Here is a 21,769-nt window from a genome sequence, read left to right as displayed (position 1 = left end):
ATAACATGTTCTCTCTCATTCTCTTCTACTAAATGGTGATCTAGTTGACCAGTCTCCTCAAACTTAGAAGCCGTGTCTCCTATAAAATTTACATCGGGCAAGAATATCATTGGTGTAGTCATTTTCTACATCAGTAGGTGTTACAAGGGCATCAATCCCTGATCTGTAGGCATAGAGGCCACCTGGAATAGAACAAAAGCATTAAGACTGAGATGAGAAATGAGAATTGGAAAAAAGGAAGAGTACCCCCCAAATGGGAACTAAATGAGGAATTTCAGCTAGAAGTAGGACAGGCAAATGTCTATTATGGCAGATCATGGGTCAAAGTTTCCTGGTCAGAAATAGACTCTCCCCTCCAGGTCATCTTCAGTGTAAGTATCTTTCAAAGTGTTATTCTTATCCTATAGGATCTTACTATTGCTAAGAGAGACTTTTGCATTCAGGGATCTAAACTGAACGTCAGTAAGTCTTATCCTTCAAAAATATTTGCTAAGCCTAGGCTTGTCCTAGACTATGTAAGAATAATGACATAGACCTAGTCCCTGACTGCAGGAGCTTTTCATTTTGGTGACAGTAACTGTCTATATATGAACTTTTGTCTCCTCAGAATAAAAAAGACTTCAGGGGAAATTAGTCCAATCTATAGCTGAACAAGCATCTTCACTACATCAGATCTAGCCAATGGTCACTTGGTCTATTTGCTTAAAGACTTCCAGTGAGGACCATCATGCTCCCTCTGCAGGCCAATTCTACTTCTAGTCAGCTTTAATCCATAATAGCTAGTATAGCTCTTTAAGATTTGCAAAGCATTTTATAAATATCTCATTTGACCCTTACAGCAAACCTGGAAGATAGGAACTATTATCCCCATTTTATGGATGAGGAAACTGAGGCAGAAGGGTTACTTGTCTTCCAGGATCACTCATTTAGTAAGTGTCTGGGTCTGAATTTGAACTCTTTAGTCTAGCATTTTATCCACTGCATCACCTCTAAGAACTTCTCACCCACATGAAGCCTCAGTTTGCCTCTGTGTAATTCCCATCCATTGATTGTAATTCTGCCCTAGAGCCAAAGCCTTCTCCAACTGCAAAACACCTCCAGTTCCTTCAAGTCATCCTTGTAGAAAACAGTTTCAGGAACCTTCCACATCCTGATTGCCTTCCTCTGCATACCCTCCAGTTTATTTAAGTTCTTCGTAGGCATTTAGGGCAAAGAATGCTCTCTACCTCCAGAAAAAGAACTGTTGACATTGGAATGCAAATGAGAGCATATGATTTTTCATTTGTTTATTTGAGTTTGTGTTTGGGGGTTTTGGTTTTATAAGATTACTCACTTACAGAAATGAACACTATGGAAATATCCATGATAATACATGGATAACCTGCTCGAATCACCTGCCAACATGAGGAGGAGGAGGAGGAGGAGGGAGAGAGAAGTAAGTTCGATCATATAACTTGGGGAAATTGTGTAAAAATTTATTATTGCGTGTATTTGGTAAAAAAAAAAATTAAGTCCTTCATAAAATCAAGAGCTCAGAAACAAATACCCAAAGTCGGGTTATACTCCCACTAGCTCATTTCTTTTTAATCCAGAGCTCAAGAAATCAAACTGACCCCATATGAAAGTGTCCTATCCTCAAATGGGAAACTTCCCGGCAGAAATGAACTCCCTACATTCTCAACTTCTTCAGGGTTGGATCTCTTTTCACAAATCTCGCCATGGCATCAGCACCAGGAGCCTTGTCGGAGAGCATATCCAGCATCTCTGATTGGAGGACGCGGAGGCAGGTACCAAACTCCTCCCAATGCCTTGCTTTATAGTGGGCAGAAACTAGACTCTGCCGGACCTACTTTGCACTTGCTCTTCTGTCTGGTTTCAACTACAAAGAGCATCTCCTGGAGTCCAGTCCCTTACCTCCTCCTTTCTCTAGCCTTCTTTTGTGTGCTGTCTCCTCCCACTAGATTGTATTCTCCTTGAGGGCAGAGCCTGCCATTTTATTCGTTGTATTCTTACAGATAGGTAGGTAGCACAGTGGATAGGGCACCAACTTGGAGCCCTGAGTTCAAATTTCACCTCAGACACATCTTAGTTGTGTGATCCCGGGCAAGTCACTTAACCCCCATTATCTAGCCCTTACTGCTCTTCTGAGAGCTTAGAATTGATTCTAAAATAGAAGGTAAGGATTTAAAAAAATTGTCTCCCCAGTGCTTAGTACAATGCCTGTAATTTAGTAGGTGCTTAATAAATGTTTATTGGATATTGGCTTGATAGACTTAGAATTGGAAAGGCCCTCAGAGGCTATTTAGTCCAAACCCCTAATTTTATAGAGGAAAGAGGCCAAGGGACATTAAGTGACCTACCCAGAGCCCCTCGGGGCGTAAGGAGCAGTGACAGGATTTAAACCCAAGCCAAAGATTCCAAATCTCACACACAAAATCTCAAGACATTCCTTCTTCCCACCTTGTTTCCAATATGGTGGACTGGGCTAATGAGACACTAAAGTGCAGAATCCCTGAGGAGCCTTCAGTATGACAGATTATTATCCTGAATAGGCTTTTGGTAGGCAAGTCTTCATTTACCAATGTCAATTCAGCAACAGCTTCAGCGCTGCCAACCCAGGTCAGAATTTTATTCGCTGCTCATTTCAACAAATAAATGGGACTTACCTTTCAGGTGTTGACTCATGCTCCATGTTGGGAATTTTCTCTGGATTGTCTTAATTGTGTCAGTTAGGATCTTTACAGCCTGTGTCAGGTGCTCTTGACTATCCCAGGCTCCAGTGGGGTGATGAGTATGTTTATCAAGCTAGATAAATGAAATAACACACTCAGAATCCCTGGGAGAAAAGATCATTTTCTTTTGTTGTCATTGCCTTTGAAATTTATTTGTTTAAATTTAATTAAAGTAATTAATTTAAGTTATTCTCAAATTTTGAGCTTTTCTTCTTATTCTCAAAGAGCCAATCTTCAAATTATTTTTTTTTCTTCAATGAACAGAAAGATAATGTGTTGAATTGAGTACATGGGCTAACTGTCAGTACAGATAATTCATTTAATCTCTCTGAGCCTTAGTTCCCCCTTGTTTCAAATAGGAATAAATATTTACACTACCTATCTCAGAGGACTCTTGTGAGGATCAAGTATAATAATGAATGTCACTTTATACACAATAAAGCATTACTCTTACATATAGTTATATATATAGTTAGTTATATCAAATAACAGTTATATGTAAATTAAATAATATATGCAAATATATGTAGATATAAATTATTTAAATAATAGCTTTTTAAAATGGGGGTGTGTGAGTATTTAGTAGCTCCAGTATGAAAAAAAATGATATAACATTATTCAAAAGCAAACTCAAAGGGCAGATCTTCACAGTTAAAACAAAATATATAAGTAAAACAGTCTAAAAATAATAGCTCGTACTTGGGATAGCTTCTCTAGAAAATATGCCTTCATCAATGTGATTAAAAACCCCATCAAAGGACAAGCATTCCTGTTTTTCTCCCAATAATCCCAGATAGTATTCCCATTTTATACAAGAAGAAACTGAAGCTGGGAGAAGGCAAACTAGCTTACATTCACATAATTAGCTAGGGTAAAATATCAATAATCCTGTTATGTATAGCAAACACTAATTTCTAACAATGGAGTCTTTTACTACATAGAGTTAAGGCAATTATTTGGATAATTTAAAATCCTCTCCGTCCTGCCTCCCAGAACAATCTTTCATTGAGTTACCTAAGAGTAAGGAATATTACTTAATTAGTTAGAATTCTGGTTCAAAATGATAAAAATGTATTCTCTTCTTTATTTGTGCTATTGGAAAATAGTCTTTTGTTAATATAATTATTTTCTTAAAATTAATTAGGCAAAATATCCATCTACAGGCTTTTTTATAACATTTTCCCCATTTGAAGCATTTTCCCCATTGAAGCTGCAGAGAGCCTCCAAGTCATGAAGATGTTTAAAGGTTTAAGGGTTTAAAAAAACAAAAAAGAAGTTCCCTCTACTAGTAAGATCACAAGATTGATCTAAATAATAACTAAGTTTTAACTCACTTGTTCCTCATTCATCTAACTCCTACATTATATATATACATATATATATATATACATATATATATATTTAAATCCTTACCTTCCATCTTAAAATCAATTCTGTGTATTGCTTCCAAGAAAGAAGAGCAATAAAGATTAGGCAATGGGGTTAAGTGATTTGCCCAGGCTCACACAGCTAGGAACTGTCTAAAGCCAGATTTGAACCCAGGATCCCTCATCTTTAGACCTGGCTCTCAATCCACTAAACCACCTAGCTGTCCCCCTCCTACATTCTTATGAGGCATCTTTTAGAGTCACCTATGCGAGAGGGGCCCTACAGAAAGATGTTGATTAGAAACCATTCATTATTTCAGTAAATGCCCTATTAGATGAGGAAACTAAGGGCTAGAGATGAAATGACTCGTCCAAGATTATATAGGTTGCAAATTGAAGGGCTGAGATCTGCACCAAGGTTCTCTGACTCCATGTCCAACCTTCTCTCCTCTGTACCACACTTTCCTCCCATTAAGGGGCCATAACCGACAGGGTTTCTGGTTTTACTGATGTTTGGTTGGAAAGGAGAGATTCATTGCTGACCATAGGTACTGCTTCTTGACAGTTACCTGCATCAAACCAAATTTAAGTCCTTGATGGTCCCAGCCATCTTGTAGCACGGACCCAGCATGGGTCTCTCTGGAGATAATTGCAGCAATCAAAGCAGGATCTACACATTGTTTCTGTCCAACAGTTTTGATCATAGTTTGATATTTCATCATAAGTGCCAAATCCATCTCAGCAAACAGTTCTGAGCCACGGATCCCTACAGCAGAAATAGAAATCGTTATCCTTTTTCTACTTTTCTAATTCATTTTCTTTATTCTTAAAAGTGACTAGGAATTTTTTTTTTTAAAACGTAGAGGAGTTGGGAGAGTCACTTGAAGCAATCATATGATGCCATTTGACTAGTTCAAGATCAAACAGAAGCCTCAGAGAACCCAAATTTCCTGACTCTTAAGTGGTGTTCTTCTAACTGTAGGTAACCCTTCCACATCATGACTTTCCTCGGTTACCGAGAGACTACTACTATATTAGTTAAAATATATTGTGGGTCTAGGCATAAGAAATTAATGGGAATTTTGTGGAAACTACAGATGACACAGAAAAATTTTAGAAACTCAGAAATGCATAAAAAAGATAACATTGTATCATATCAACATATTTTATCTTTTAACACTATAAATATATGCAATTTCTTTTATTGGAAACATCCCTAAAAGAAAAAGAAAAAATTCAGACTTCTTTGGTATAAAGGGAGGGCTAAAAAATCTTACTCTGGATTTCAACCCCATACCCCCGTGATGTAGAAGAGATACTTGTATGTTTCCCTGATTTCCAACTTCCATGAGATGAAATAGAAAGTTATTTCCAAACTGACCCTCCCTCCCCTCAATCCACCCACCCCCACAAAGAAATTTCAGAAATCATGTTTCGGAGGCAAGGAGGTTTTAATTAAATCAAGCTAGTGTAGTGGAACAAGTACGAGGCTGGAATGTAGAAGATCTGGGGTCCGGTCCCAACTGATCACGCAGTGGTTAAGGCAAGTCATTTTATTTTGTTGGGCTTTGGTTTCCTTATTGGTAAAATGAGCAGTTTGGTCTTTCTGGTTTCTTCTAGCTCATTCTATGGTTCTCTAATTTTAATAGCAGGGAGATAGGCAAAGGGGAATTGGAGAAGGAAACAGAGGAAAATATATATAAATATAAAAGCAACTTCTTTAAGGGAGAGTCCTAGGAGGATGGAAAGGGAAGTTTAGTGTGCACTCACCACAGTGGATCAATCTGTCTGTGTTACAAGAGGCTCCTGGGGTATCCATTCTCATGACATCACCATAGCAACCATGGTACAGATGAGGCTGGAAGGAGGGATTCACGGGTTGGGGATGTGAATAAGTGCCCTCAGACGGAGCTGAAAAGCAAAAGGCTATTTTAAACCAAGACTGAGAAAACATGACGTGGGGTGTCTTTTTGAATATGATTAAATCCACAGCATTGGATCGTTTCTTTCCCTTTTTAGATAATCATTCATAGTAATAGAATCTCTCTCACGAGATTGCTGAGAATCAAATGAGATAATATATGTAAAGCGCTTAGCATAGTGCCTGACTTATTCTCTCCCTCCCTAATAGGCAATGGGGAGCCATAAGAGGTTTTTGATCTGAAGAAGTGCTATTCATTAGGAAGATCAATTAGGAAGCAATATGCAGAAGAATGAAAAGACTTAGAGTAGGGGGAATGCAGTCCCTCCATGGCATCCCTGAAACCATCAACCAAACTTCCAAAAAGAGAGAATTTTTGCTTCTTACTTGAGTATATCCTTTTACTTTTAGAATATATTTGTGATGCTTAGCACACCTGGAACTTATTCATTCAAGAACATTCTGCTGCTTTATTTCAGATCTTTTAAGGTCAAGGGCAATGCAGATTCAAGGTAGTATTATTAACCATTTTGATGAATAATTATATGTATCAGTCTGTTCCAAAGAACCTCTCATCCCCAGCCTATAATCTTCTGTCCCATGGAATGAGCTAGAAACAGGACTTAAGCAGAGTGAGACCAGGTATTTTTATACCCCAAGCAAAAATTGGAAATTGCCCCTTGGGGTAAGGGGGAACCCCAAAACTCTGAACCTTCCTTGTCCAGATGTATCTCAGTTTATCATGAAACAAAACCCAGGGCCAAGGAGGATGAGGTTTTCTGGCATCAAATATTATTAATTACATATATTTATTATATTATATAATATTATAATACTTTAAAGTGTCCCTTCTTGTACCTGAGGGACTTGAAATAATGGTGAGTAAAGTAGAAAGATATTCTAGTTGTTTGAGGGAAGAAAGTTGAACTTAACTCACTTCTACTTTAATATTTCCGTAAAAAAAAAACAGAAAAAAAATAAACTGCACTCTAGGAGTTACTGTTGCACACTATGGTTTGGAGAGTAATACTGACAATGTTAAATACACACACACACACACACACACACAAACTTACCAATGAGGACAGCAAGACCCAAAAAAGTGACAGGAATTAACATGATGATGGATCCTATCCTGCAGAACCTGGAATGATTTTTTGATAATAAGTGGTTTAAGTAGGAAAAAATAAAAATGTTAGTAAAGAATATTAATAAAGAAGTATACTTTGATCCAATGAAAAGTCAATGAAGTTCTTATTTCAGTGCCTTGCCTAAATCTTTATTGCAGAAAATTTTCAGGTGCATGCAGGAGATAAATTTGTTGTTTGTACAGAATCATAGAGGTTTTTTTTCTTTTTTAACACTTACTTTCTGCCTTAATAACAGCTCTAAGACAGAATCTGGTCACAGGCTAGGCAAATAGGGTTAAGTGACTTGCCCAGGGTCACAATAACTAGGAAGTATCTGAGGCTACATTTGAATACAGATCCTCCCAATTCTAGGACTGTTGTCTACCCACCATGCCATCTAGCTACCCCAGACTATAGAGTTTTAAGGCTTAGAGATTTAACCTCCTCATTCTGTGCATTGTGTGATTCCAGACCTTAGGGATCCAGAGAAATGAAGTGCTTTACATTAGGTCACACAGGAAATTAATGGAAAAGTCAAAATTTGAATCCAAACCTTATGACTCCTAGTCCAGTGTTTTTCCTACACCATTCTGGTCTCTTTCCCCAATGCAAACTCGAAACTTGTTTTAGTTCTATTCCATTCATTTTACAACCTTACATGCATGCACACAGAAAGGCAGACAGGTATACAAACACAGCCCTTTCTTCTCTCTTTTTAGACTACAATTCAGTTTATCCAATTCATATACAATAACATATTATACATAATAACATATATATTGCATAACAAATTTATTAAGCATTGCCTAGGCGCAAAGAGAGGAAATACAGTATAGTCTATAGGAAGGACTTGGAATCAGGAAGACTTGGGCTCCAGTTCCACCTCTAGTACACAACGATAAGCAAGTGACTCAACTTCTCAGTGCTCTCAAGCAACCCAAATTTTATCATTGAAGGGAATTTCCACCCTAGGGAGTTTTTCCCACATTAAGGAAATCATAGATTCAGACAATAAAAAATGCAAATTATAATTATTTAGGAATGAAAAAGGGCAAAAGTTCTAATGGCCCAGGATTGTACTTAATGCAGCCTCTCCAAGCAGCCTTTAGTTTTTGTCACTTTGCCCTTTTATTTTTTCTTGTCCTCAGAATAGTGGCATTTAAATTAGATTGGTGACCCCTTTGGGGCTATAGTGGGAGCTGCTCCATGACTGTGACTAGGGCGCCATTAATAGGAAATATTCTGCCTTTGACTATGATTTAAATTATACAAGACAAAAGAGATGGCTTCCCTTCCTTCCTCCCCACTTAATCTGATTTGGATGAAGAGAGAATAATTCCCTTCCCTCTTTGAAAAGATTTTCAAAACCCAGGTTCCATTTGCTTGGGATACTTCATGGCTAGCCAGAGCAGTTTTCTGTAGGCTCCCCCTGCCTCTCTCTCTGTCCTACAACACAGACTCAGCAGCACGATCCTCTATGATTCATCAGCTGGCTTTCCTTCATTCAAAAGCCCAAGGACTGCTTCTATGGGATATTTACAAAGTGACATGGGAACTTACCCGTCTCTCGTCGCCCTTGTCCTGGAACACCCATCTCCAAGAGGAGCTTTATATATGGCTTGAATTCTTCTAAATTAATTTGTTGACCTCATTAGGCCTGATTATTATGGTGCTTTGAACTTAGGTAGCCTCTTTAATAGAAGGATATGAAAGCGTTTTCTAAACTTCAATTAATTAATTACTGTAATAACTCACCCCTCCTCAGGAGACACTGGAGGGCCTAATTTGTTGACTTATTTGAGGATTTCTAATATTGTGATCAAGCAAACATCTTCTAAATCTGTGTCCAAGAAACTAATAATAAACAAATAAACAAGAAATGCTCAGATTTATAGCCTGGAAATCGGACAAGCAGAGTCCCATCTTTTTTGTTCTCCATGATTAACAAGTACTTCATGGGAATACATGTTCCTTTGGCTCTCAGGCTACTTACTGATTAATGACTTGTTCTGTGAGAGAATTATAAAGCTAGGCATTAGGTAGAGTAGGTTTGTAGGTTCCTAACCTGGAGGGAGAAGATTGTGGATGAGTTTAGGAAAAGAAATAGGGCTCTTTTGCTGTTGAAAACTGGGAAATTGGGGACAACTAGATAGAGTGGGTAGAGAAAGACTTGGGTTCAAATATGGCCTCAGATTTGTGTGAACCTGGACAAGTCACTTAACCCTAATTGCCTAGCCTTTGCCACTCTCTGTCTTAGAACTAAGGGTTTCAAAAAAAGAAAAGAAAGCAAGAATGTGGAAATTCAGTCATGGGGAGATACCAAATGGAAGAGGTATATAAGACCCTAGATTTCAAGCCAGAAGAGACAAAGGACATTAAGTCTAACTCCTTCAATTAATAAACAAAGAAATCGTGGAGCAGAGGTTAAATGACTTTCCCAGGGTTACACAGGTAATAAGGGTCAAGGATGGGGACTAAAGCCAAGTCTTCTTGATTTCCAAGCCCAATGTTCCCTGTGTGAAATATACACCTTTTCTTTTTCTTTTTCTTTTTACTCCTCATCTGTCACTCAAATGTATTTTTTATACTGAATAGGGATAATACTAGCCAATAGGGTGGTTCTCAAGGTGACTACCAGAGAAGTGATTCTTGTGATTATTGGGAGGTCTAGGACACTGGGAGGGATTAATTTATCATATCACCACTGTCCCCTTCCACCATTATCACTGTCGCTTTGATTGTCACCATCAACTGCTATCGAAGCTCTTTGTAACACTCAGAGCTGGAAGGGAACTCATGGTTCTTAGCCAAGACCTTCTTTTTGTTTATGAAGAAACTTGGGGAATCCCAGAAAGATGAAATGATTTGCTTAGGGCCACAAAGATAGCAAGGAGTAGAGCCAGAGTTCATTTTTCTCAGCTCCAAAATCAGTGCCTTTCTCCTTACAACACACCACTTTCAAGTCCATTCATGTACAATATGGCAAGCTGAGAATAGCCAGTGTCAGTGTGGGGGCTATCACCCATGAATGACTTTGTTCATTTGACAATTGAATGGTGTTCTGCATGTCCAAGCCCTATTAAAAACTCGTGGGGATTGGTAAATGGTCAAAGGATATGAACATGCAATTTTCAGATGAAGAAATCAAGGCTATCAATAATCAAATAAAAATGTTCTAAATCACTCTGGATTAGAGAAATACAAATTTTAAAAAATTTTGAGGGATGTAGGATTTAACATTAATGTCCAATACTTGAAGTATCATTTTTATAAAGTTTATGATCTTACAAAACAGAACCATGTGACTGTTTTTCTACCTGCTCAAAAATCCCGCTCCACCAAAGCTGCCACAGGAAGGAAAGAGTTAAATACAGAACTCCACTCAATTTATATCCTGTCTACATCAGCATGTAATAACAGGAAGTGAGTAGAATGCTGGGAATTGTAGTTTTGCTGGGAATCATAGTTTTTAAGGTAACAGATTCAAATTACACAGGTACCACATCACACCTATCAGATTGGCCAATCTGGCAGTAAAGAAAAGTGATAAATGTTGGAGGGGATGTGGCAAAATTGGGACACTAATGCATTGTTCATGGAATTATGAGCTGATCCAACCATTCTAGAGGGCAATTTAGAACTATGGCCAAAGGGCTATAAAACTTACATACTCTTTGATCCTGTAATACCACTACTGGGTCTGTATCCCAAAGAGTTAATAAAAAAGGGGAGAGGCCCTAATTGTACAAAAATATTTATAGCAGCTCTTTTTTGGTGGCAAAGACTTGAAATTTGAGGGGATGTCCATCAGTTGGAGAAGGGCTGAACAAATTGTGCTACATGTTGATGATGGAATACTATATATAGTATATATAGTATAGTATATATATATATATGTATATATATATATATATGCTATAAGAAATGATGAGCAAAATGATTTCAGAAAAATCTGGAAAGATCTGCAGAAACTGATACAGAGTGAAATAAGCAGAACTGGAAGAACATTGTATACAGTAATAGCAATATTGGATGATGATTATCTGTGAAAAGTTGGCTACTCTCAACAATGCAATGATCTGGGGCAATTCTGAAAGACTTATTATAGGGAATGCTATCCACCTCCAGAGAAAAATGGATGAATTGAATCAAATGGATGCAGATCAAAGCATATTATCTTTCACAACAGTATATTTACAATTTTGGGGGGGGGTTTGGTCTTGTATGAGTATGTTTATGGAAGTGTGTTTTGCATGATAAAACATGTATGACCCAGATCAAATTGTTTACCATTTCTGAGTAGTGGGAGGAGGGAAGGGAGGAAGGAGACAGTTTGGATCTTATAATTTTGGAAAACGTATGCTGAAAATTATTATTATATGTAATTGGGAAATAAAATATCTTTGAATCAATACATTAAAAACAAAAATGAATGGCGATTCTTTTAAGTTAAATTAAATTTTTTATTTTTAACTCAGTAAACACCAAATTAAATGAACATTTTCATTGTAGAACAGGAGAGAATTCTACATAATATTCTATGAATATTACATTGGATTTGCCTTTCTTCTTAAGTATATAATAAATTCAAGTGTCATTTAAAAGCTGTACTGCTTATTTGTGATTCTCCTGACTTTTTATTTTATTCTCTTTTTTAGGGGAAGGAGTTAGAGGGGAGAGGCTAGTCCATCTGCCTTCTCTCTAACATTATCTCCCCCTCCAATGAAAAAGAAACAAATCCTTGTAAGAAATGCACATAGTTAAGCAAAACAAATTCCTATATTTGACAATAGCTAAAAATGTATGTCTCATTCTACACCTTGTGTCTATCATCTCTGTCAAGAGGTATGAAGCATGGTTGTAGTTGGTTATTTCATTGGTTGCAGTTCTTAAGTCTTTCCAAGTTGTTTTTCTTTTTAGTGATGCTATTAGAATATATATATATATATATATATATATATATATATATATATATATATATATATATGGGTTGTCTAAATATATAAGAATTAACTCATGGATGGCATAAACATGTGTGATCTGAGATGTGGTCCACTTCTGTAGAAAATAGAATAAGGACCCTACCTGCATTAACTGGAACATAGCACGGTAAAGGGAGCAGGCAAGTCCCAGGATCACCAAGGCTGAGCAGCTTCCAACCTTTCTTATCTCCAAGTAGCATATTAAACATCATGTCTGTCTGCCACACCTCAACTACCTCTAGTTATTGCTAGGTCTAGGGGTATGATTTGTAGAGGTTTAGAAGGAAGGCTGTTTGCTGAATTACTCTTAAGGAGAAAGATAACCCTTAGCTTACACTTGACAGCTTAGTCTAAGTCAGTATGTGTAGGAGACTGAACTTGAACTCAGGTCTTCATGACTTGGAGGCTTTCTGCATACTATGCTTCAGACAGGGAAAATATTATAAAAGACTTGTAAATTTTTGAAAATTCTTTGATTTCTTTTTTGCTGTTTTTCTTGTATAAATGGGTCTACATGTTATCACTCTCTGTGATGATCTTTTGTGTAATTTAGCATTTGGGTTCAGTGCCCCAGGAAACTCTCTAAGCCTCTAAATTGCAGAGAAGTCAATCTACATTGGCAGAGGGAGTTTCCTTATCAGCCACAAGATTGATCCAAGTAATAACTATGCTGTAACTCATGTGTTCTGCATTCATTCAACTTCTGCATTCTTATGAGGCATTTTTTAGAATTACACATGACAGACAGACTTTAAAGAAAACAGCAAGAAACCATTCAAAATTTTAGTAACTGTCCCATTAGATGAAGACAACCACCAGAGATTAAATGACTTCTCCAAGGTCACATAGATAATAAATTGAAAGACTGAGATTTGAACCAAGGTCCTTTGTGAACTCTGTTCCAAAATATTGATAGCAGCTCACTTTGTGCTAAGAATTGGAAACTGAGGGGATACACATCAATTGAGGAATGTTTGAACAAATTGTGGTATATGATTGTGAAGAGTACTACTGTGCCATAAGAAATGATGGACAGACTGATTAAAAAAAAACTTACAAAGAACTATACAAGATAATGAATAGCAAAATGAGTAGAACCAGGAAAAATATATACAGCAACTAAATCAATCCTGGAGGACTAAACTGTGAATGTTACCTCCAGAAAGTGACCAGAAAGGTAGACTTTCTTTAGACTTAATTTATATGTAAACGTTGGCTAACATGATGATATTTTTGTGACCAGGGAGGATGGAGAGTGGCTGTGACACTAGTGGATAGGAATTATTTTGAAGATATGAAGAAAAGTAAGGTAAACATAGAAGATATTTGTATTTTATTTATGTATTATCTTCTTTTTCTTCATATATGGAACTACTTATTTCATTTGATTTTGTAAAAATTGGAATTAAAAAAGTGAAAAAATAAATAAAAAATAAACTAGCTCTATGCTTCCTTTCATTCATCATTTTTGTTGACTTTCATGGATACTTGCATTCGGGGTGAAATTCCATTCAGAACTACCACTACAGACACAATTATCACCCAAATAACTGTTTTCAAGAGGGACTGCAAAGTCTGCTGACTTTGTTTATTTTTAAATTAATAAAGAGCATAATATGTATTTTTCTCTAATAGTTGCTCCTGAATCTATAATTTAAACTTAAAATATTGTTTGCCATGTTTTGACCAAGATAGTTACTGACTCATAGAATCAACAAATGGTAGGGCTATAACTTTTTTAAAGCTTACTTTCCTCATCTGTTCAATGGGGATCATAATAACACCTGTTTTCCTTTCCATTTGAAATAAATTATGCAAAAGTATGCATTTTTAGTTGCTGGATGAATGTTAGTTATTTCCCTACATGGTGATTTCTAGTCATACCTTAGTTTTCTCATTTATTCACTTGTCAGTGTAAGCTTATTCCTGATGGCTTAGTTACTTACTTGGTCCTTTTACCACCAGATAATGACATATCCTAATCCCATTCAACAAGAAGGATCTGGTGGTGGGAAGTCTAGTGCTCACCTTATTGATGATGACACTGTACTTTCTGCTAAGCAGAAGTTTTGGAGAAGTGTTAGTGACTTTCTAGTCCCCATTTCTGTATCTCTCTGGGTAGCCACACCAGTTTACTTTCTAGGAGTGGGTGGATTACTATGAATTTGGAAGTCAGAATCAATTCTTAATTCTTAAATCTTTGACAAATACCATCTCTTTCCTGACTTCCTTATTTGACTAAGCTCTAGTTAGGTGGTTGTAATAGATGTGCTCCCAAAGGAATAAATGAAGAATGCTTAACTATATTATAGTACTTTTCCTTTGGCATAGAATCAATACAAGTAATAAAGTATTGTGAAGATAGCATTAACTCTCCCCTTGCCTATTTTTAGCTAAATAAATCAAGAACTCAAAGTACCCCTACTTAACAGTAAGTAAGAGAATTCACAAGTCACTTACTAGAGTAAGCTCACACCTCCAAAGGTTACTGCCACCCCTACCTTGGGCAGTGCTAGGCAAATTGAAAGACTGCAATTGGTTCCCATGAAGTGGGGAAGGGACAGGAAGTGACATGGTAAAAGGACTATTAAAAAGTCCTGAACTTCCTGTCCAAGGGACTTCTCCTTTGGGCTGCTCCTTTGAATTTATCCTTTGGAGTTAGTCTTTGGTCTTGGCATCGGTGAACTGAACTGAAGGAGGAGACTCTTCCCCTGGATCCTGTGATGGCTTGCTGGGTGAGTAGCTGGCCTTCCTTTCCTTGCTTCTGGAGATATTGGTTCCAGGGATTTCTGCCTTGGTTTGGGAGGAGGCTGTGTTGGTGGAACTGTAGCTAAGGACACCACCAAACTTCTGGCTGAGGATTACTGGGAAATCCATGTGGGGGACAAAGGACATGGGAAAGCCTCTTTGGGGATTAGCCTCACTTCACTGGAAAAGATAGTAGGCTTGTTAAAATCTCTCTTTAGCTACAATTTTCCACTTTTACTCTTTCTACCTCTTTGTAAATAAAGCTGCTAAAAGTCATTTTGACTTAAACTATAATTTTAAATTGGCAACCACAGTATTACTTTAGAAATTTCTTATTAGCGTAAAAGCTTAAAATTTAAATTCTTACAGTATGTAACAAAACAGCCATTGCTAGTTGTATCTCTTTAACCCCATATACTCTCTAGACCCTAGGAAGACCCTAAGTGGTACTGTATTAGCCCAAATATAACACCACCCCAAATATAATGTGATCCCAAGTATTTTGAAGGGTAACTCAGAAAGAAGAAACACCCATTTTATGTTCTCCTTTTAAATTACAACTTTCTCTTTACTTGTGAATAATGCAGGCACTTTATATTAGAAGTTTTTTCAAGGTCATGAAAACAAGTTAAAGATGTTTTAATGCCAACACTTTTATTAAATATGTATTACTTTTATAGATACTTGTGAGAAACTCCCTCCCAATATTTAATCATGTTCTCCTTCCTCTTCTATTTGAGTCATCGCAGTCACCCTCTTCTTCCCTCAAAACACCATCTTCACTACCATCCATACTGTTTGATTTGCAGCATTTTAAAAATACAAGCACAATGGAGTTGGGGGAGATTTTGTCCCAAGCTGTTTTGATCCAGTTCTCTAATACAGTAACTGACAGTTTCTTTATTTTTCCCAATGAAGTAAATTCATGGTTTCCAGCCAACATCCACTCATTATATTCTTTCCTAAAATGATCTTTGAATGGCTTATTAATTACTATGTTTAAAACTTGTAATTGTGACATCATTCCTCCTGGAATAACAACTAGGTTTGTGTCATTTTAGCAATTCTCTTTTTCACATTTCACTGAGCCAAGATGAGTTCAGAGACCTTCCATCCTCCGAGATGAGGGGCCTCCTAGGAGGATGGCGTTTTTAGGGAAACTAAAGGAGAAAAAAAAAAGAATCAGCCTAAACTCCAAAAGAGCTCAGTGAAAATACCTCACCTGAACTAGGCTACTAAGCTTCTCTCAGTATTGTATCAAGGACATTCACTGCCAAACCGGGACAATAGCTGCAGTCATGCCAAGATGCCAAGATGCCCAGCACGCTGCCACAAGAGCCAGATCCACCTCTCCACAAAAAGAGACCAGAGAGAGTGACGTGAAATATTTAGACCATTTTTATATCACTTCCTGCATCTCACATGTACCAATGGTAGCTTAAGCTTGACTTGGGACAACCCAGGGGGTCTGTCAGTTGTTTCTGATTTGTCATTTGCTAGCACATTTCTGTCATAGGCCATCCTTATCAACACTTAATCCTTAAGTAGGGGTGTAGGCATTACTGTTTTGTTAGACTAAGCAGGGTGCAGTAAATCTAAAATTCACAATCCCCCTGATAATGATTGGGGGACTAGTCTCCCCAATTGATCACTAAGCATAATCATCCTATACCTCTAAATTCTTCTAACTGCAGGTGCATTCAAAATTTCACTTTCTAAGAGGAAACTACAATAATTAGATAAAAGAGGGAAATAGAAGAGAGAAAGACAGCAAAACCAATGTTTACTGGGTGCATTGACAAAACTCAATTAGGGGGCAGTCCCCTTTTGGCACAAGAGTATACATTCAAATCAAGTTCAATCAAACTTCAGTTCAATCAACCACACCCAAAGTTCATTCTGGATCTTCTTGATGTAGTGTAGGTTTTCTGGCATCTTTCTGTAACAGTTCATTCTCTGGATTTAGGAGTTAGCAAGCTTCTTTCCTTGAAGATCTTTCTCGAACAAAAATTTTAAATCTTGGATTTTTATTAAAATACAATCCCCACCTGAAGTGGTGTTGAGAAACATCCAGTTCAGCTCAGGATGCATGGTTGCATTATGGGGTTTTATGAGTCAATTATCAAAAGAAGAGAAAACCCCCCCCCCAAAAACATAAAGGAAAAAAATGGAAGAAAGTTAAACTTTTGGGAGAAAGAAAAAAAATTCAAAATCAGAATCAAAATATCAAAATCTATGTATATAAAATTTTGAGTAACCAAGAATAAATTCATAATAAGCCCTTCTACTAGAGTTTAATAAATTTCTAACAGGCCCTTGTATTAGGGTCCAATTAAAGTAATTTCTATCCCATAAGTCTGTAGGACAGAATGCAGTAATATTTCACTTATCCATTTGCAGCCAAGACTACAGGAAATTTCCATACTATAAGAGAGAAAAAGTACTAGATTTTTATTTTGATAGGGAAGTGTCATTCCCTGGTCTGATTTTTTTGTCATTCTCAGGGATATGGGGAGCCAGGATGATAGCTAAACTTTGGTACTTGTCTGTGAGTATTTCACAAAGAGTGTGGATACAAGGAAGTCCTATGACTTAACATATGTCAAGCGTCACAACCTCGAGCCTCACACTAGGTTCAAGTCCTTTTGTAGTGGCTTAGAAGTCCATCAATCCTACCTGGATTGGTTTCTTTCTTTTTTGACCTGTGTGCTCTTTTTGGCACTATTCAGCTTAAATTTGTGCTCCTTGCTTTTATCCCATTTCCTAGAATCAGACACAAACATTAATCACAGTCCCATAACACTATCTAAATGGGTAATTAGAATCCTTAGGTTTAATTTTGTGAGTAAAATCTCTTGGTACTATTCTGGGGGGACAGAGTGTGACATCTGTATTAACCCTGAAAGCATGTTGCTCTCATCTATTTTTTTCCTGGGGAATAATCATAGCAATTCCAATAATAAGGGGATGTTAATAAGGAAAGTCACTCAGAGGGTTTCAGTGGGTATTTCCATCTTCCTGGGGGCTGCTTTGCAGTCCCCGGTTTCGACGTGTGTCCATGTTAAACAGCGTGGTCTTTGATGGCTCCTGGCAGTAACTTTTCCTTAGGTAATGTTTTATGCCTAAAATTATGTGAGTGGAAGTATTCCAGCATGTTTCTGGATTTGTCCTTTTAAATGCAGTGACTCTCTGTTTCCCATGCTTCCTAGAAAGGACTGGCTTTGCAGACATTGCAATTAAAATTGGAAGAACCAAGTTAGCATCACTTGACCCAAGGAGACTAAGTAGGTAAGTAGCAATTAAGAGGAGAACTGTAAGGAGGGACCCTGAATTAAATATCAGATTTCTCCCATATAACTTTTATCTATTAATGTGAATGACTAGAGCAGTTATCCAAAGTCTATTTTCTTGGAACTCTTTGGAATGTTCATTTCTTTTTTATTTATGGAGAAAAATCAGAGTGTAAAAATGAATAACAACAATAACAATGATTAGGGCAACTAAGTAGCACAGTAGATAGATAGATGCAGGATATGGTGGACAGGTTGTCAAGAGTGCCAGAGTTCAAATCCTGCCTCAGACAGTGTAATGGAGAACTGTCCTAGAGGGATGTGAGATGATACAACCCTCCTAGGAGCTCCCCAGCGCCAGTAAAGCACAAACCCCTTGGCTTCAAAAAAAGGAAATTTATAAAAGGGAATAAGGAAACTGGTAGGGAAGATCCTAAAACTCTTAAAACTAACTCCATCCAACTTCTGTAAAAATTAAATTAGTGTCTAGTAACAAAAATATATTTTATGAGGTTTATTAAGGATTATTAGAATCAAGGATACAAAATAATAACCATGTTTGTGCCCAGGGCTGATTAGCCCATTTAAAACTTACTTACTACATCATTGCAATGGCCGAACAGAGAGAGTCTAGAAGAGAAAGAAGAGTGAGAGGTAGGCGCTCCTGCCAGTTGAAATACTAATTGTGATCTCACCGAGGAAGAGACTCAGGTGAGATTATAGGGAATTCTGGGAAAGGGCTTGCAACTCTTGACATACCTTAAGACGTAGGCCTTCCTTGTTTCCACACTCTTTGTGAAAATACTTAGATACAAGTATCTCAAATTTGACTCCTACCTGGCTCCTATAATCTAGTCCCTTTTCTGTCTTTCATAGTGTGGCAACTTTATGTAGTCCTGGCTACTGACTGGGTAAATGCTTAATTGCTTATATCATTTTAATTGGGCCCTGATTAAAGGACCTGTTATAGATTTATTTTTCCTTTACTTTGAATTTTTACACATAAGACTTTGATAGTCTATATTTCATCCAGAAATTCTTTTTTTATTTGGATTTTTTTATGTTTTTGATTTCTCTTGCCAATTGATTCATATACATCATAACTCAGCCATGCATCCCTTAGTGATCCCTGTGTTTTTCAATCACCCTCTTTGGGGGGGAATGTATAATTATTATTATTTTAAATTGCAAAGTTTAAATTCCTTTTGAGAGTAATTTTAGGTTAAGAAACATGCTACCTCTCCTAATCCAGAAACTGAACTGTCTGGAGAAGACACCATGAAGATGTCTCCACAGACCACATGCTGCACGAGAAGATCCAGAGTGAACTTTGGGATGTGGTGATTTGAACTGTGTGGGTTTAAATGCATTTGTTTTGAATGTACACTCTTATGCCAAAGGGAACTTCCCCCTAACTGGCTTTTTGTCAATGTGCCTGGAAGTTATTGGTTTTGTTCTCTTTTCCTCTTATCCTCAAATTATTGTAATTTCCTAGCTGGTATGTTTACAAGACCCATCGGAGAGACTAGTCTTCCTTGGGCCTCGGGGGGAAGAATGTAAAAATGGAGATTTGAACCCTAGACTTCAATCCCCAGAAATCCTTGGTATTTCCCAGAATTCCCTATCATCTCTCCTGAGTCTCTACCTGGGCGAGATCACAATTAGTATTTTAACCGGCAGTAACCCCTACCTCTTGCTCTTCTTTCTCTTCTAGGTTCTCTCTGCTCAGCCATTGCAATGATGTAGTAAGTAAGCTTTGAATGGACTAATCAGCCCTGGGCAAAAATATGGTTATTATTTTGTATCCTTGATTCTAATAATCCTTAATAAGCCTCATAAATATAATATTTTTATTACTAGAGACTAATTTAATTTTTACACTTCTAAGTTTCCTGAGAAAGGAGAGCCTTCTATTTCTTCTATGGGCCCTGACTACAGCTGCCTATTGTACCTAAAACCCTTTCCCACATTATCTAACTCTATCCTGATCTCCCCACTATTGATTAGCAAAAGAAAGGGAAAGCCTGGGTTTGGCTGCACTAAGTAACCCAAAGTAACAGTTGAAAATCTTCAGATTACTTTAGCCCAGGAGGATTTCTGGCAGATGGAACACTGGCAGATGATCTCTGGACTCAGGGAAAAATAAATTCTTTACCAAGAAGTCCAAAATTTTGATTATCTTGGGAAAATCTCTCAGAGCAAAATCCCTCATCTTGGTGGAAATTCAGGCAGAGAGTTCAACTTACTTCCAGCTCAGAGGAAATCCAAGAATGAAGGAAGTTCAGTTATTTTCAGTTTAAACTCATAATTCCTTTCTCCTTCTCAAAATCTTCTCTCAGGGCTTGTATTTAAAATCCCTTGTGTTAACTAATCTTTGAAACCAGTGTGGTTTCTTAACTTATATTCCTACAACACTTACAAGTTTTATGACTCTGGGCAAGTCACTTAGACACTGAATCTCTCAAGTCTTTCATCTGGAAAATGAATATAATAATAGCACCTATCCTGCTGGGTTGTTGTGAAGATCAAGTGACATTACATATGTAAAATGTCTGGCAAATTTTAAACCATATGTTTTTAGGCATCCAGGTTATATAGGGGAAGGAGTGCTGGACTTGAAATAGAGAAGACCTGGGTTCAAATCCAGTCTTGGACACTTACCTGCTATGTTACCTTGGGTACATCACATAACCTCTTACAGGCTCAGTTTCCTCATCAGGAAAATGATGATGATAAGAGCACCTACTGTTGTTGCAAATATTAAGCTAATATATGTAAAGTATCTTACTATATTTAAAAAAAAACCCTTACCATCTGTCTTAGAATCTATACTAAATATCAGTTCTAAGGAAGAAGAGTGGAAAGAGCTAGGAAATTGGGATTAAGTGACTTGTCCAAGGCCACACAGATAGGACATATCTGAGGTCAGATTTGAACCCAGGATCCCCCAACTCCAGGCTGGCTCTCTAGCTACTGAGTTGCCTAACTGACCTTGTAAAGCACTTTACAAAACTCAAGGCTCCACATAGATACTAGAACTATTAGATGCTTACATTTTATATGTATTTTTCATTTAGGATCTCAGAAGTCATCTAGTCTAAGCTATGTGAATTTTAGATTTTCTCCACCCAGATTAGTCTTTAAAATCCTAGCAACCAGGAACGTATACACCCCTACTTAAGGATTAAATGTTGAGGAGAATGGCCTATGACAGACATGTACTAGCAAGTGACAAATAAGAAACAATTGACAGACCCCCTGGGCTGTCCTAAGTGAAGTTTAAGCTACCATTGCTACATGTGAAATGCAGGAAGTGATGTAAAGAACAGTCTATATATTCACATCTCTTCCTCTCTCCAGGCTCTCTCTCGGAAACATGACTCACTGCTCTCACTCTTGCTCACAGAGATGTTGGTCTCTGTTGGCAGCGTGGGGAGTATTGGGCAGTGTTTGGTGTGCTTGCAGCTCTTGTCAGGTTTTGGCATTTTGCAGCTTGCCAGTGAGGTGACTGGGAGAAATTCTTAGCATGCTTGGTGGGTGGTTTAGGCTCATTCCTTTTTCCTTTACCTCCTAAAACATTATCCTCCTAGGAGACCCCT

At 37.4% G+C, this 21,769-nt stretch overlaps 1 protein-coding gene across 1 annotated transcript; it reads right to left on the bottom strand.

The window, feature by feature from the left end:
- LYG2 (lysozyme g2) lies at positions 1 to 6,243 on the bottom strand. The gene is made up of 4 exons (XM_007501118.2): positions 5,870 to 6,243; positions 4,669 to 4,865; positions 2,667 to 2,805; positions 1 to 182 (listed from the first exon to the last, which is right to left on the bottom strand). The coding sequence occupies exons 1-4, from the start codon at positions 6,051 to 6,053 to the stop codon at positions 64 to 66; spliced, it is 639 nt and encodes a 212-aa protein (XP_007501180.2). The 5' UTR covers positions 6,054 to 6,243; the 3' UTR covers positions 1 to 63.
- Positions 6,244 to 21,769: the final 15,526 nt, after the last annotated feature.

This window comes from Monodelphis domestica, chromosome 8 (genome assembly GCF_027887165.1).
Source record: "Monodelphis domestica isolate mMonDom1 chromosome 8, mMonDom1.pri, whole genome shotgun sequence".
In the NCBI taxonomy this organism is placed as follows: Eukaryota; Metazoa; Chordata; class Mammalia; order Didelphimorphia; family Didelphidae; genus Monodelphis; species Monodelphis domestica.
The sequence above is the reverse complement of the archived record's forward strand: the minus strand, read 5'-3'. Positions and strand labels throughout refer to the sequence as shown.